General features: G+C 36.4%; 2 protein-coding genes across 2 annotated transcripts in view; both read left to right on the top strand.

Moving 5' to 3' along the window:
* Positions 1-16,964, top strand: part of LOC132198571 (speckle-type POZ protein B) — an 81,370-nt gene that overhangs the window by 31,650 nt on the left and 32,756 nt on the right. The gene's annotated exons all lie outside the window — the stretch shown is intronic.
* On the top strand, positions 14,663-16,501 carry LOC132199063 (uncharacterized protein F54H12.2-like). The gene is made up of 2 exons (XM_059623450.1): positions 14,663-15,907; positions 16,061-16,501. Exons 1-2 carry the CDS (start codon positions 14,663-14,665, stop codon positions 16,499-16,501), a joined length of 1,686 nt encoding a protein of 561 aa, XP_059479433.1.

Here is a 16,964-nt window from a genome sequence, read left to right as displayed (position 1 = left end):
CTCGGTGCACGAATTGTATAAGTGGAACTTTCATTATTGAATAACTTTCACGAGAGCTTTGCAAAAACACACAAGAAGGAGTTTTATCGAATAATTTCGCAATTTCGTCCGCAATTCACGCGGCGGCGGCGAATTTCCGGAGAGAGCGAGAGTTGCCTCGAATTAGAGAAAACAAGTACCGAAATTTATCATCAGCGAGTATGTAAAAAAAAAAATAGAGGGGCGCCTTGAGACATCATAATCCTTTTTATAAGCGGTGCTATTAGAAGTTGAACGGTGCTTCTGCGAGTACGCACTCTTTTTTTGAATTCTTTTCATTATAGAGAGGCGCCTTTCCAAAATTTCGAGAGGAGCAGGCTTTTACCTGGCTCATTAACTTTGGTGCGCGCACTGTCAGTCTGTCTTGAATTTTATGGCCTGTTAACAGTGCTAAAAGTGCTGTCCCTATTTGTTACCACAGTTAATGAAAAATAAGAGAGGAGGCGTTATTTATTATACTCTAAATTGAGTTTTAATAAACTCATGATTGTGAGTTTTGTTGTCTTATGGTGTCACTTTCGAAAATTTCAATAGATTGACGGAATCTGAAGATTTTTTCAAAATTAAAATATAGAAATTCACATAAATAAAATCATACAATTTGAGCCAACTTCAGAATTTCATAAAATATGTCAATTATATGAAATTTAAAATTTTATAATATAGGCATTTGTATATAAAATGTTTATAAGGCTACAAATTTATAACATCTTCAAATTTAAAAAAGGAAATAATAAATTAAAATAAAAATGAACCAATTAAACCTAATTCAATTTATCGGCATCTGTTTGTGTCGCTTTTGACTTTGTACAAAAATTGTCTAATATTGTGCAAGGAGCATGTCAAACAAATTTGAATTTCCTGGTAAATACTCACTAGCATTGTGTGCCTATTTTTCTCCCAACCATTTTTTTTTTACAATTGACTTGTTTGGAGTAAAATAAAGTAATTGAAATAGAAATGAAAATTATTTTAAATAATTATCCTAGAAACAAATTTAAACTCTTCAGACAAAATTAAGCCGGGCAATTTATGAAATTAACGAGTTCAACAAAATATTAACTAGTTGCAGAGCAACAAAGTGCGCCATTATATATAAATTTAGTCAAATAGGCTGCGACGAAATCGAAAACTTAATTAAAGCGCTCAAGGTTTAAGTACCGATTTGAGAGTAACGAGAGCAATTATTTCAGCGGAGATCGTCTGCAAATTGAGCAATTACAACCGCAGCAGCGAAGACGGAATTAGTACTGCGGGCTGCACTACCACTTTATGGAACGGCTGAAATGCGTCTAGGAATGCACCGTCTCCCTCGGCGGACGCGAAATTAAATTACCAGCAAATGAGTCAACACGCGCAAGAACAAACAAGAACACGACGGAGAGAATGAAAATGAATAAGCGCCGCGAGAAAATAACATTTGCACTCGGGGACATATTTTTAGCCTCAATGAATTGCGGCGCAACATGCATAAATTAAGAGACTAGCTCTGCACGCGCACCCTTTTATGAAAGACGTCGTGACCCACAAGATGCGTTTCACAAAATTCTATTCAAAATAATGTCGATTCGAGCTGTAGAAAAAGTGCATCGCAGTGAGTTGGTTGGAATCGACGCCGAGTTCAACGCTCGGAGCGGGCGGTTGACCTGTCGATAAGTACACGCTGCCTGCTGATAAAAGTGCAACATGTGCTTTGAAATGCGCACTCTTGCATTGATTCACTCCTAGTTCTATGCGTCAAACCCTTACCACTTAGATTTTAAATAAATAAAAGTTACAAAGTGTTGTATGTTGTTATATTTTTTATGAATTATTTTAAAAAATTGTTTTTAATTTCTTTTATTAGCAAAATTATTTAATTATTTCAATTTTATATTATATATTTATTTAAATTTTATTCCTAGAGGCTGAATAATTTTGAGACGGTTGAAAAAAAAATCGTTTTTTGTTTTAAATAAAAAAAGTTTATATTTAGGTGCAAAACAATTTTTCATTATGAATGTGATTAAACAATGAATTTTAGTACTGAATTTTACAAATGTTTAATTTATTTCATAAAATATACACCTCCAGTTTTAACATTCAATTATCAATAGGATTTGTAATTAAACATTATAAATACTAGAATTCTATGGAAAATGTGACTAGAAAATTTACTATGGAAAAAAATACTTATTTTGGCCTCACACAAATCAATTTTGGAAAATAAAATGCAAATTTGCATAAAATTTCCCAGTTTTCAATTTTTATAAAAAAGATTTAAAATAGTCAATTTGATTTACGCAGGCTAAATTTTCCACCAGTCTAAAAATTATGTTGCATTAGTGGATCGAATGGCTCATATGGAAAACTTCCAGCTCATATTTTGAAACAAGCGAGGTGAACTAAGTGACCTGAAAGTGTCGTGTGTGTGCGCGGCGCGATGAAAAATCAGGACAGCCAGAGTAACTCACTCATGGCGTGCTGAATGAATGGAGCTGCAGTGAATCGAAAGTCGCGCGCGCCTTGTCGTTTATGCACAATGGGCGTGCATGTGAGTGTGGCCGATCGGTTTCTATTTTTAATAATTTTCATAACCAAACTGCTGAATGCATGTGTTCCGCATCCATTCGAGAGTTCACGCCCCAGATAATATATATGTTGTTGCTCTCGGAGAAAGGTGTAAAAATTGACCCCGCTCTTCTTCTGCTGCAGCACAGAAGAAAAGAAAAGAGATTGACCTACCTGAAATTAGATTTATTCAACTCTCTTGTGAGAGATACTTTTCCGAATTAACTCAAGGAGAGCTTTTCACCTCGAAAGTTTCAAAATAATTGATCAACTGCGCACACCGCGCGCTGCAGCCCGAGAAACTCAATTTAGTCTGCAGCTCTGACGTGTGCTTGTGAAAGAAGAGGAGAATCTTAATTAATTAATGCACGTACGTCACCGTAAAACTAGATTAAACTCATTTTTTTGTATAATGCTCAACGTTGGATGTAACAAAATGACTATGGAAAAACATAAATTTAATTTAAACAAATGGAACAAAAATTTAATTATAGAAAATTAGAAATCAAACTAAGGTGACCTCTTGTTCCACTATTATAATTAATATTGATATAAATTATTAAATTTATTCTTTGAATTAACAATTTTATTAACTATATTTTCCATTCAACAACAATTACATTTAAACATTAAAAATTAACAATTATATGAACAGAATAAAATTATAAAAATTTATTTAAGTTATTTTTTAAAATGCACTTTTTTTCTTTATTTAATTTTTTTTTTCAAATAAAATTTAATCTGTTGAAATGAGGTTTCAAGAAAATGAAATAAATCGAAGTAGAGAACGGCAAGTTATTATCACTCATTAAAGTGGGTGGGAATTGGAAAAGAGCAAACAAGTCTCAATCTGGGGCTCGTGCGAGAGTGGAAAGGCGTGTCCGGCGAGAAGCATGATTCAAGTGCGCGCTCCTCTTTGTTTTATTATTTCATTTGCGGCCAACAATCGAGCCAGGGAACTCATAAAAAGGTGGCCAGGGTTACACACGGCGAGAGAAAAAGAAGAAGATGAGGACGGCACCGCTTCTTGTATCCTTGCCTCGCTCGCTCTGTAACATTTGGCCTCGTTTTCTATTTACACTTTTCATTGCACGCCGCCTCGCGCGCGCTGGAGATTATTTCTCTATCGGCGGCAGCCCCCTTTCCGCCAACTCGCGCGGTGTGTCGTCGTCCGGGAGGGAATCGATTTTCATTCATTTGCACGCGCCGCACGTGTTCGAAAGGGGCGCAAGGTCCCAGACACCCAACAGGTCCCTGACACCAGCCCAACACCAACTCCCTCTGTACAGTAAATAATATGCTGTAGTAAAAAATTATTTCTTGCTCCAATAAAATAATATAATTTATTATATATTTATTTATAACATTACAATTAAATTATATTTCCTGACAAATCAATTGTGGGATTTTGAATTAGGATCGTTTTTATTTGTTTTAATTTGCTTCATTTCTTAAAATTATCAAATGAAATACTATTTTAATTTAATTGCTTTCTAACATCTTTTATTTTAATATTATATAAAATAAAATAAACGACAATAAGAAAAAAAATGTAATAATTGCTAGTGTTGATAACAATTAAATTTTTCTCTCCTAATTGTTAAATCAGAAAACGCTAGTGAGGAAAAATGAACAGTAATGAGCAGGGATATAAAAAAATTCTAATCTGGCCAGAGATTAGGTTTCAAAAATAAAAATATTCAGAGATAATAGGGTGCAGTTACAAATTTATTTAATTAGCTACTTCCAAACAATTACTCTATTTTCATTTGCCTTCAATAAATTAAATAATTTGTTTAAACGAACTGAAAATAATACGGTTTGTTTCTTCATTTTCCCATTACCCACAGATTTTCTATTTTGTGTTCTATGAAATAATTAGTATCTAATCAGATTTCTATATTCTCTCTCAACATCTTAATTAATTGGAAATCTTTTGTAATCAATAAATGACTCGGTCAGATTTCACCTGGGCTAAAAACTTTCCTCCGCCTGCGTTGAAAATGAACATCCACACCAAAAATGGCAAAGCCCGCAGACAGGCACATGCAAATATAATCCTCGTAGCAATTAATAGAGCCTCGCGTTTTCACCTCATCACGCAGACGCATCTGGAATTATCAATTTTTTGGGTGACAAAGCCATAGCGTTTTATTTTTCGTTCAACATATAATACTTTCTAAGCTGCAGCGAACAATGGACCGAAAACACAAAGAACATGCAAATTTGGAAAATGGGACAAGAGAGAAAATCGATAAATCGAGCAAAGGCTGCGTTCAAATTTGTCATAGGTGCAGGTTTCGCAGGGGGTTGTGCACCTCTCTCGATTTGGGTCACGCACACCCACTCCTCTCCAGCTCGACCGGGCGCCGCTCATTGTGCGGCTGCTGGTATTTTTGTGGCCCCAAAAGGAGGCCAGAACGATTCCAAATTCTCCTACAAGAGTGCCCATAATGTTTTTAATAAAAAACACATACCTCCTAACCGGGTCGAACCGATTCACAAGATTCCCTCTTTTACAAAAGCATACTCAAATGTTCTCACATCTCTAGCAAATGAGTTTTCCTTTTGCAAAACCCAACAAGAATCTACGAATGCAGATAATTTAAAAAAATGAATTATATTTTGTTAAAAACTTAAAAATGTAGTTACCTAAATTCATCAATAACCATCCTGTCTAAAAATATATCCAGACCAATCATTATAATCTATTGAAATTATAATTTATTCAAAGAACAGATTTTAATGAAACAAAATAACATTTTTTTTAAAGATATTGAAACGTTAATGAGCAAACAAGGCAATATAACACAAGCTGAATTAATGCTAATAAGATTTAAGAAAAAAAACGATTAGAATTTTTTAAGAAATAAATTAAATGTATGTATATAAATGCACAATAATTGAAAAAAAAATCATTATATGTAAAAATCCAGCTGCCTTTTGCGAAACGAGAGTGAAATTTGCATGGACCCACTGTGTGGAGAATTCATGAATTTTTTTTTTCGTCCGGGGATGATTGCGAATTTATAGGTCAGCAGCATATGCGCAAGTTAATCGAATTAGCATTAACAAGCTTATAATAATGTATTCGCGGTTTCACTTTCAATGATCCAATATAATCGATGCGTGAAATGACAAAGCGCCGAAAACGGCGCGTTTATTTACATGTGCGCGAGAATTGATGGAGAGGTCGCGGCTCGCGAGGTGTATTTTTGGATTTTCGGCCTTATTTGACGCGCCTCCACAATTGAAACACGCCGCGGCCGCTAATTGCGCTCAAAGACGCTCTTTGTTCATCTCGTGGGACGGCCAGTCCATTTAGCGTTTAATTGATATGCCGAGGAGAAAAAACAAATGAGTGTTTGTCAGTAATTGCTGCGGGGGGCCAATACTCCAGTATTCTGATTCTGGGTGGCATGCGCAAAGCACAAGGTTATTGTATATTTAGACGAATTTTTTGCTGCCTGAAATATTGAATTGAAAGTTGAATTTATACAACAACAACAAATTGTGGACCAATTAATAAAAAAAAGTGCTAATAGTTGATTAATTCATCAAAGTTGTTTTTTTTTATAAATTTGGGGTCTTAAAAAAAACTACCAGAAAAAATCACCATTTGGCCGTTAACATCAAACTCGCACAGAAGAAAATAAAAAATGAAGTTTTAAAATTATTATCAATTGATAATCAAGAAGTAAACTAATGAATTGAAAGAAACTTTAAACTACCAGAACTAAAATTTTGAAAGTTCTATGTAAAAAATAATCATATTATCCCATTTGTAGGTAATTTTATTTTTAATTAATAAAAATTATAACGAAATAAAATATATTAATGTTTTTGTAAGATGTGGACAAATAAACAACAATATTAATAATATCTTAATCAGATTTCTATATCAATTGCAATAAGTCAGTCAAATCACATCTTTCAAATTAAATATTAATTATTTAAAGAAGAAAATGAGCAAGAAGATTTTATTTTTCTAAACTCTTTGACGTATTAATTTCTAAAATTTTGTAGAAAAAGAAAATAAAATAGACGGTCTTAACCACTAAGACAATTTTGACGACCTCAAATATTAACCGAGATAACAAATTGAGTAATTAGGCAGATAAAATTTCAATGTGGAAATTTGCTGCTGCGCAAATCTGGTGAAACCCAAGAAGTGTTCGTTCTTCTTGCTCTCCGCCGAGCTGTGTTGGTTTTTTGATAAGCTGCGGGGAGGGTCTCTTGGTTTTTATATAAATATATGAATAAGTATATCTACACCTAAATTCCAATGTCACAAGTTTGGCCGCAAACTTCCTTTTGGACCGAAGAGGATGTTGCGGTTTTCTTTCGTCGCCGCCAAATTTATTCTGGTGCGACTCGCCACGGCAGGGCACGCACCAGATGCAATTACAAAAGGGAAATGAGATATTCATGCAAAAATAGCTCGTGACGCGCACTTGTAATAATTGTGACGAACGATATGTTCTCGGGGGCACATCTGTCGATTTCCATGCAAGCCTTGGCGAGGAATGCCCGAAATTGAAATTCTCAGCCGCCCCATCAAAATATTTGGGCTCCGTTAAAAGTCTATTAAAAGCAGGCGGCTCAATTAAACTGCGATTCGTTCCGAAGAATATAAAAATAAAAGCGTCAGAGTGGCGAGGTCAGGCCGCAGACATCAAAACATGTCACGGCATTTCTCACTAAAGTTATTTGTTTTCTTTCTCAGTGAAGAGAATATTCCAATTTTCCACGCCACTTTGGGGGATGAGAGAGCCTCGGCGGCACGACGGATGACCTTAATAATTCTCGAAAAGCATAAAAGAGCGGTTGGAGGAAAAGTAGGTCAGAGACAAAATTGAAACCACCACCCAAAACTCACTCACTCACGGTAATCAAAAGAGAGGAAGAGCGCGCGCGGTCAAGTGAAAACTTTATGGGGGAGAGAGAGGGTCGCTTTCCCACGGCCGCCCGTGTTTTTTTTCTTATAATTTTATGCACGTACGTTTGGGCCCGAAAGAAAATCTCCTCCGAGTTCACCTACTTTTTGACATACTCTCGGCGGTGACCTCTCTTGGCTGGTTTAGTGCGCGGGACCGCCTTTCGTGATTCTTGAATAAATTGGCATTTGATTGTGACTGACTGATTGTGATTGAGAGATGTGGCACACACACACACAACAGAGCACAAATAATGTAACAAGATTAAATGAATAATTGATTTCTATAACAATATCGGCCCAGGCAACAACAGGTCAGGTTTTTTCGTCACAACCGCGGCCAGCAATTATGTTATAAATTCAAATGCCGCGCACTGTCTATTATTTTTTCCCAATGCGCTGGAATTGAATTGAGACATTTATTGGAAAGGACCATTGCGTTGAGAACTTTGATAGAAACACAATTATTTAATACTCTTGAATATAAATCATTTTCGAGCACTTTGGATGTTAATAAAACCTCTTTATAATGATTATTCAAATAATGCCTATTATTATAAACTCAAGTTGTCTCAGTTCTGAAGGAAAATTTATAATTGATTACAAATCGATAAAATTTAATTATTTAATTCGTAAACAGAGCCAAACTAAAATTAATGTTACTACCAAAAAAATAAAAACATGAAAGTTAGCTGTTTATTTAAATGAAAATACGAAAATTTAGTATTTATATTGATCTATCAAAAAGGAACATTGCTGAAAATAAAGAGATACATCATAATATTTACGTAAATTCAATAACTATAATCATCATAATTGAGAGGAGAAAATTTTGAAAATTATATATTCAATCATGTTTTTTTGCAATTAAAAATTATAATTATTTGGTTACATAAGTTCCTGTTGAACCAATAAATATTGGTACTTCAATCAGCAGATTGATTTCTATGCAAATCAGCTAATTGGTCTCACCTAAGGCAAAAGTCAATCATGAAGTGCACCACCTTCCGCGCTCATCAAGACGTGAGCACGACAAGTTAATTAACGCGCGCGAATTGAAAGCGCATGCAAAATAGAGAGTTGCGTGCTCTTGAAAGTCAAGGAAGAGAACTTCTTTCGTTTCCCTTTTACAGAAAGCGGCGCTTCCAATGTGTTTCCTAGATAGAGAGAGAGGTACATGATGTTTGCGGCGCAAAGGTTGTTTGTTTTTATGACCCTGATTCGCGTGGCACAAACCCTCACCAAAAAGCACCACCCACTCGATTTTTATGGACTCGCCACCAAAACAATGAAATCTCTCTCGCGAAAAGAAAGAAAAACGGCAGCAATTATTTCATTATATTGGTTGGTTTTGACCTGAGACCTGACGCTCGCCCACCTTACGAGCAAAGGTTACTTCACCGGAGAAAGACCTCGGCACAGCCGTGATTCGAAAATGTCAGTTTAATTTTTTTCCATTCATCTCGCCGGAATGGCCTACATTGCCATTGTAATTTATAGTTTGGTGATTGAATATAAGTTTTACTCAGGTTTGGTGAATTTTTATACTTAAATGATTTATTTTTATGAGAATTTCAAGCCATTTTGAAAGAACATAAACTTTTTTTACAAAATATTTAATTTTCATATTGTTTAGTGAAGTCTATATTTATTAAACCAAACAAAACAAAAAGTATTAGTATTAAGAGGATCAAATTTAAACGTGTCAATTTATATTTTTAATTAATAAATAAGAAGTCGAAAAATTGAAAATTAAAATATAAATACAATTTTCTGTTGCAATAAAATGCATAAAAATAAATAATAAAAGTTTATTTTTATAAAAATGATAATTAATGTTGTGTAATATAATATTTTTCTTGCAGTAATTTCTGAGCGTGACTGCGTCCAGTTTTTATGGAAGCCATGCAAACCGTTTGATGTAGTTCAATTTGAAAAGTGACGCAAGTGACAGTTCGCGATGGAAGAAAGGCACGAACGAAAACCATAAACAGCAAAGTTGAACAACAAATCGCTCGCCTGCCCCCCGCAATCAATTGAAAAACATGTAACGACTGATCATGCGATCGGTCCATTATACGTCTCGTTCGCGCTGGAATAAATTATCCCAGAGGAATTTTCGCAATGTATCAGTTTTCGCAGGTTTGCGATTCGCTGGAGAATTAAGGTCAAGAATTGCGTCAAGGGGGTGCGCGCGGGCGGGCGCGGGCGGCGGCAGCTCGCGGCGGCGGGTCTAGGCCAAGGGTGTGCGCTGGGGTGGCTGGCACTGCGAGAGAGCGTGTGGCCGGGGCTTCAAGGGCGAATCCGCCTATAAATGGAACAAGGCCGGGCGCGTTCCAATAAAAAGCCACACCGAGCGCCCTCGCAGCTCTCCGGCCGCCGCCGCCAATGCCGAGTCGCAGGCAGCAAACATAGGGTGGATTCCGGCAGGTGCTACACCGCAGCTCAAAAGCACCCCTACTCGGCAAAAATAGTTCTTTATAGGGATGGATGTTGACTAATTTGGGAAGCGTCAAATAAGCATTTTAAAAGTTATTATTAAATAACACAAATAACAGATTAAAAAAAAAACTATTTCACTTAAAATTGATGAAAATTTTGCAGGATTCCGTGTTAATGATCCGTTTTAATCAATAGAATTTAAACAAATTAAAAAAGTCTTATTTGAACCCATTTGATCACTAATTTTTTTGAATCAATTAACACAATTTGATTCTTTAAAAGCGGCCAAATATTTTTAAAAGCAAACCTTTATCAAGCAATCAAGCTTTATTTTTGTGTGAATCTTTGCTGCAAAAGGTTTTGATCCTTCTTTTATAAATTAAATTAAATCCATGCAATTTAAACCTAAAAATGGAATATATTTTTTGATATTTTTTTTTAAATATTTAAGGTGATTCTTCTACGGGGTTTTGGCCAAAACTAGAAATGCTGCAATGGATTCCAAATGACTCAGATTATAAGATTTGAACTATTGTGTGTTAATGTTTCAAGTATAAAAATGATTTATTTTCGCCCCCATCGCTTCTTTACAGGGGGCCAAAGTAATGTCCGAAGGTCGAAAACGGGTAAAAATCCACGTTTTTCTACCTTCTCATACTCGTAACTTCTCATTTTGCAAAGTAAACTATAATTTTTTTGATAGCTTTCGATTCGCAAGAAGTTGAAGTATCCAAAAAAATCAAAAAAATTATACCTCTTCTGTCATTTTATTACCCCCTGAGAAATCAAATTTTTTTAATTTTAACGGGCCATTTATAAATGCTATTTCTCAGGGGGTGATAAAATGACAGAAGAGTTATAATTTTTTTGCTTTTTTTGGATACTTTAACACCTTGCGAATCGAAAGCTATCTAGAAAATTATAGTTCACTTTGCAAAATGGAAAGTTACGAGCATAAGAAGGTAGAAATACGTGGATTTTTACCCGTTTTCGACCTTCGGACATTACTTTGGCCCCTTGTAAAGAAGCGATGGGGCGAAAATAAATCATTTTTATATTTGAAACATTAACACACAATAGTTCAAATCTTATAATCTGAATCATTTGAAATCCATTTCAGCATTTCTAGTTTTGGCCAAAACCCCGTAGAAGAATCACCTTAATTGTAAAGATGCGTGAACAACGCGAAAATTCGACTGAAAAGAACAAAAATATAAAACGGTCGAATAATTTTTGCCTGAAAAAAATGAGAATATTTCCCCATTTTATATTTGTATGATTTAAACAAGACAAAAAATAAATAAATATATTATTTGTATATTTGAAAGCAAATAAAAAAAAGGGGCCTCGAATGCTGACAATTTTAACAGATTTTAGAAACAAAACTTCTTTTTTTAATCAATTTGTGACATTTTTAGCCTGGCCCTGTAAATGAATAATCCAAAAATAAATATAAATTAACTTTACTTTTTCAAATTTCGTGCGAGTGCTCAAGGCGACGCCCTTAATAAAATTCGCCCACGGCTGCTTGCGAATCGCTGTTTTTATCGTGGCCGAATTATAAGGCCTTTGGCAAATATTTTTTTGTAAACAGAGCCTTATCACGCGCGTCCCGGGTCTGATTCACAAACAAATATGCGCCGCGTGCAAATTGTCGCTCGCCCCGGTGCGCAGGGTGTGCTGCTGTGCGTACTTTGTATAAATCTCGTTTGGCGTCAAGGTTTTCCTCTCCACCGTTACAATATCGCACAGGGGGCAGATTGATGTTGATTTTCCTCCTCGGCCAGCTCTGCGCGCGGGAATACATATAAAAACCACCAACTAATGCGCGACTTTGAAGGTTGAACCTATTACGTTTCATTGTCTATTTGTTTTAGCGTCATTTCCGTTGAGCAATAAAAGTATAGACAAGTTGATGTATATTTTGCCGTCGAGCTCTCGTAATTTTCTAAGGACACATTCAAATATGACGGCCGCTTTAATGCTTGGGATGTAACGTGCACAATATATTCTGAAAAGCTAAAGATAATAATTTAGTAAAATTTAGTAGTATGTAAGGGAAGTAAAACAACAACTATACCGGAGAATAACCACCACGCTTTTTGGAGAGGGATGCGGCCGGCCGGCTGGCCGGCCGCGCGGGGGTGGAGCCTAATTATTTCAAGCGTTGTCGAAAGGGTTGGAGCGCGACCGACTGACCACGGCGATTTTACCTGGCGCGGGTATAGGGCGCGGGTGTGTTCGGCAGACGGCGTGCGTTCGGCGGCCGACTTTGGTTGCCAGCCTATTTACGCGTTTCCGATCAACGGTGCGCGGGTCTACTCGGCGGCTGATCTCGTTGCGGGAGAGAATAATTATGCGTTTCTAGTCACGGCTCGGCGGGCGATCTCTGTTGTCGCGCGGGGATGATTTCACCTGAGTTTGCGAGCGACGGAGAGAAGATTTTCGGTGGAGAGCGATCTCGGCGGCCGTGTGTAATCACGAGCGAACCCGGCACGGCTCTAAACGACATAACGAGTTAACATTTGAATTATGTGTACAACAGAATTAAATTTTCAAGAGAAATTTTTGAGAGATATTATGTCAATACAATATTTAATTTTGGTTAATTAAGAAATTAGAAAAAATTGATTCAAATAAATTTCACGACAATAATAATTAAAAAGAATAAAATATTGTGATTTAAGACATGTATATTGGAGCAAATGATTTAAAAAAATTTGTTATACGCTGGAATTATAAAATTATGTGAGAAAAAATTTATTTATTTTTGGTCTGGTTTTGGTAGTATTTGAGAAAATTACAAATTTAGTGAAATTTATTTTCAGAGCAAATACGCCTCGTCAAAAAGAATTGATAGGTATTATTTCTGAATAAGGTGTTTTATCCCGCGGCCCGCCAAATCTGGAACCTTCGAGAACATTTCACAAGATGTGTAAAACGTGAATCACCGCCACCTGATGGGGATGGCCGTGGCGTGTCTCGGCGGGCTGTGTGGGGGGCGCCGGGTTAAATCGCGAGCGGACTACTAAAAATACAAAATAAAATTGTTCAAGCGAGATTCAATAACATTGTATTGAATTTGGTGCTGATGCAGATTTTAGGAATTTAACTACAAAAATAGGACTGATAAAATAAATCAATTAAAAAACTGGTCATATAACATTAAATGATAAATATTTTGTTTTGATTAAGAATATTTGAGAAAACTTACGATTACAATTACAGTGAAATTTTCTTGTGCGGGGTTGAAATCTGGGTGAGGTGCGCGCGGAGTGAAAGTATGGAGTTTTCTTCTATAATCGGGCGTTCTGCTGTGCGGCGTGTTTCTCTTATTTTTCCAGCAAGGCATGGGGATAGAGTGCGCTGTACCGGCCGCTTTAACCTGCCTATTATCGGGGGAAAAACGTCCTGCCGTTGTTTTTGACACTTTTTAATAGAGCTAATGCATTATTTCAACTTTATTTATTTATTTATTCTCCATTCAGATACAATATGAAAAACACAACATCTTAATTAAATCAAGTCAATACACAATATTAAATTACGCCAGTTAATTTTTAAGAGCAACACACATATTTAAACAACGAAACTAAAATATTTTAATGATATAATATTTAAAAATTCATGATTAAAATGAGTTTTGAAGTATTTTACGCATGAAAAACGCTGCAAATCAATGTTTATACAAAATTATAAATATTTTTACACACAAATTCTGCTTCCTTGGTGCGTCTCAATCTGATTTGGACGACTGCAAATGCCTGAATTTGGCAACTTGATCGAAAGCGCGAGTAGCGATTTAATTTTCTTCTGAAAAGTTTAATCATTTTCAAACGAGTTTTATTTCTTGAGAGTATTATTGTTGTTTATTTGTCCACACTGTTACAAATACATGATTTATACATTCATGTAAGCATTCCATTGTTGAAAACAATTCATTTAAAAAAAAAGAATTGTTGCACAAAACGGTACCACCAGTGGAAAAAGTTTTGCTAAAACCTACGATATCGAAAAGACCTCATCCGCTGTATTGACTTCCAGGCTTAAAAACATAACATCGATTAGATTCAGTCTTCGATTCACTTTCGTCATTAAATCAATCGGATAATTAATTTTCATTTGAAAGTAGATTTTTTTTACCAATTTTTTTGCACAAATGTGTCTCATTCAAGCTGCGGAACTCCATCTAATAACTATCACGGATGCGTCAATTTTTTATTTTCTCCTTAAACAAAATAAGTAACACATTTTTTGAAATAAAAACTAATGAAATTTTTATCCAGATTTTTAAAAATATTTATCAAATATTTCTTGCTTTTTTGGAAATATTTTTTTCTTTTTTCAATGTTATTCTTATGTAAATTGTTGATTTTTGTTTTTATTTTCTAAAAGAAAATTTATATTTTTTACACGAAAAGAGAACAAAAAATTCATTTTTATAAGCACGGGAAAAAAGAGAAACCAAGAACAATTGTTAGATGCGTGAGATGTTTTGACTTTTCAATGATCTATACAAGTGAAGTCCAGAAGATGCGCTCGCATATACACCCACGAGGGTATAAATGAAAGAAGTGCGCTCACGCTGTCACTCTGTATTTGTGAAGCGTTCGAGGAGGACGTCAAAAAGATCCAAAAGTATCAGGATCAAAGTTAATCTCGCAAGCTTGATATTTTTATTTTCAATATACAGCCATGGAGTTAATGGTCGGCGAGTTGGACATATTTCAGCCATCGCTTATTCAAACTAGTGTCATCGGTGGTGACTGGCAAAATTACCTACCAGTGCAAGCAATAACAAAAGATGGCCCTATTCAGTTTTCTGTACCTGGACAAGGCTCAAGCTATTTTGATTTGAATAAAACTCTGCTGTACGTCCGATTTAAGGTTACAGACTCTCTCACTGGTGAAAAACTGGATGCAGATGCTGAATTTTCCCTGAAAAATAATGTTCTCAACACCTTGTTTGCTGATGTCAAGCTGGAGTTCAACCAGACCACGGTTTCACATTCTAATCACATGAATCACTATAGAAGCTACCTTGAACTTTTGTACAATTTCAACGCTACAGCAAAGAAAACTCATCTTACCAGTGCTTTGTACTATCAAGACACTGCAGGTGCCTTTAATGATTTAACTTCCGTACCCAACAAGAAGCGAAAATCTTTTGTGGTGGACGGTAAAGAGGTGGAGGTTCTAGGAAAATTGCACTGTGACATGCTTGCTGCAGGAAAATATTTATTAAATAACGTAGATTTGAGAGTAACTCTGACTAGAAATCCAGCAAGCATGGTGCTTCTCACAGGCAAAGATTCAAAAATCGTTCCTCAAATTGATATTCAAGAGGCAGCTCTGTATGTCAGAAAAGTGAAAATCAATCCTGGAATCCTGGTTGCACACGCCCAGACTTTGGAATCTGCGGTGGCACGTTACAATTACAAACGTGTGGAGATGTTGAATTTTACAATTTCTTCTGGATTGCAACAGAAATGCGTGGACAATTTGTTTTTGAACAGAATCCCCTCAAGACTAATTTTTGGACTGGTGAAAAATAGCGCATTCTCTGGCAGTTACACAGAGAGCCCGTTCAACTTTGAACACTTTGACATGAATTATATTGCACTGAGTGTCAATGGGCAAACGGTTGGGGCTGCACCTTACAAACCAAATTTTGAATCAGGCAGATCCATACGGCCATATCTGTTTTCATTTTACGGAGTTGGCATTCATATGACTGACGATGGCTTTGAGGTGGACCGGGAAGATTTTGACAAAGGTTACGCCCTTTACTGTTATGATTTGACTGGAGACTTGAGCAGTTGCGAATCACACCTCTCTGTTGAAAATCAGGGCAGCTGTCGTATCGAGCTAGGTTTTGCTAAGCCCCTCCCATGCGTGGTCAATCTCATTATTTACGCAGAGTTCCCTGACTGCATTGAAGTGGATCGCTCCCGTAACATACACATTCAGTATAAAAACTAGATTCAAACAGCCACCAGCCACCTATACATCTCTATCAAACGTACAGCTTTAGAATCAACACTCTCTTCGAGTGTATTTCGTCTAAAAATGTTTTGCGTTCTTGAACTTCAGAGTTTCCAAAATTTGAAGAGGAAACTGATTCCAAAAGAGGTTGTGGTCATAACTCCAAAGACGGTCTCAAAATACTATGTGAAACCTTCCAAACCCTTGAGTGACCTTCATCGCAAAGAAAGAATTCTTATTGGCTGGGCGACTAGAAACTATCACAATCTTGATTGGTATGCTGGTGATGTGGATATTTCTGATCTCCACTATCTACTGTACTGCAAAACGTTGTCTTATGAAAAAATATACACCATGGGCCACGAGAAAGCACTTTACTTTACCGAGATAATTGGCAAACCTGTGGAAGACTTGACACGTCTTGGATGTCCTAACATGCGCCGAAATCTAGGACCTGCTTGTAGTCTCCACTCCAAGACGACTGCCCATTGTGCCGAAACAGATGCCCAGTTTCTGGCCAAATGGATAGCAGAGAACTTAAATGAGTAATAAAACAGCTTGAAGGTAAAGCATTTCGCAGAGACAGTTTTTAAATATTTTATTGGAAAGTGGGTTGAGCCTAAACAGTAGGGGGGGGGGGGGAACTTGTATAATGGAAGGAAACACAGAAAGAAATTCACTTTTCCTTTGAAGTTTGTGGTGCAAACATCATGTACACCAACGGCCACAACACTATGTGTGACGTAGGGGATATCCCTGATAGCTGGCCTCCCCAAGGGTATGCTACAACAAGGTACAACCGAACTGAGCCAACCACTCCTATGAAATTTATCAAGCGCTTCCGGAAGGACCAGCCAAAAGTTCCACCCAATATGGACTACAAAACATTCAAGCAGGCCTCCGACGCTGAAAGAAAGAAATCGAAGCCAGACTACGAGGTTTTCGACAAGACCCGAGATATTATGCGTTGCGTTTATCCTGCCAATCGCTCTGCCAGCAAACAGATTGTGGT

This window comes from Neocloeon triangulifer, unplaced genomic scaffold (assembly GCF_031216515.1).
Source record: "Neocloeon triangulifer isolate White Clay Creek 2 clone unplaced genomic scaffold, ASM3121651v1 ptg000013l, whole genome shotgun sequence".
NCBI lineage: Eukaryota > Metazoa > Arthropoda > Insecta > Ephemeroptera > Baetidae > Neocloeon > Neocloeon triangulifer.
The sequence above is the reverse complement of the archived record's forward strand: the minus strand, read 5'-3'. Positions and strand labels throughout refer to the sequence as shown.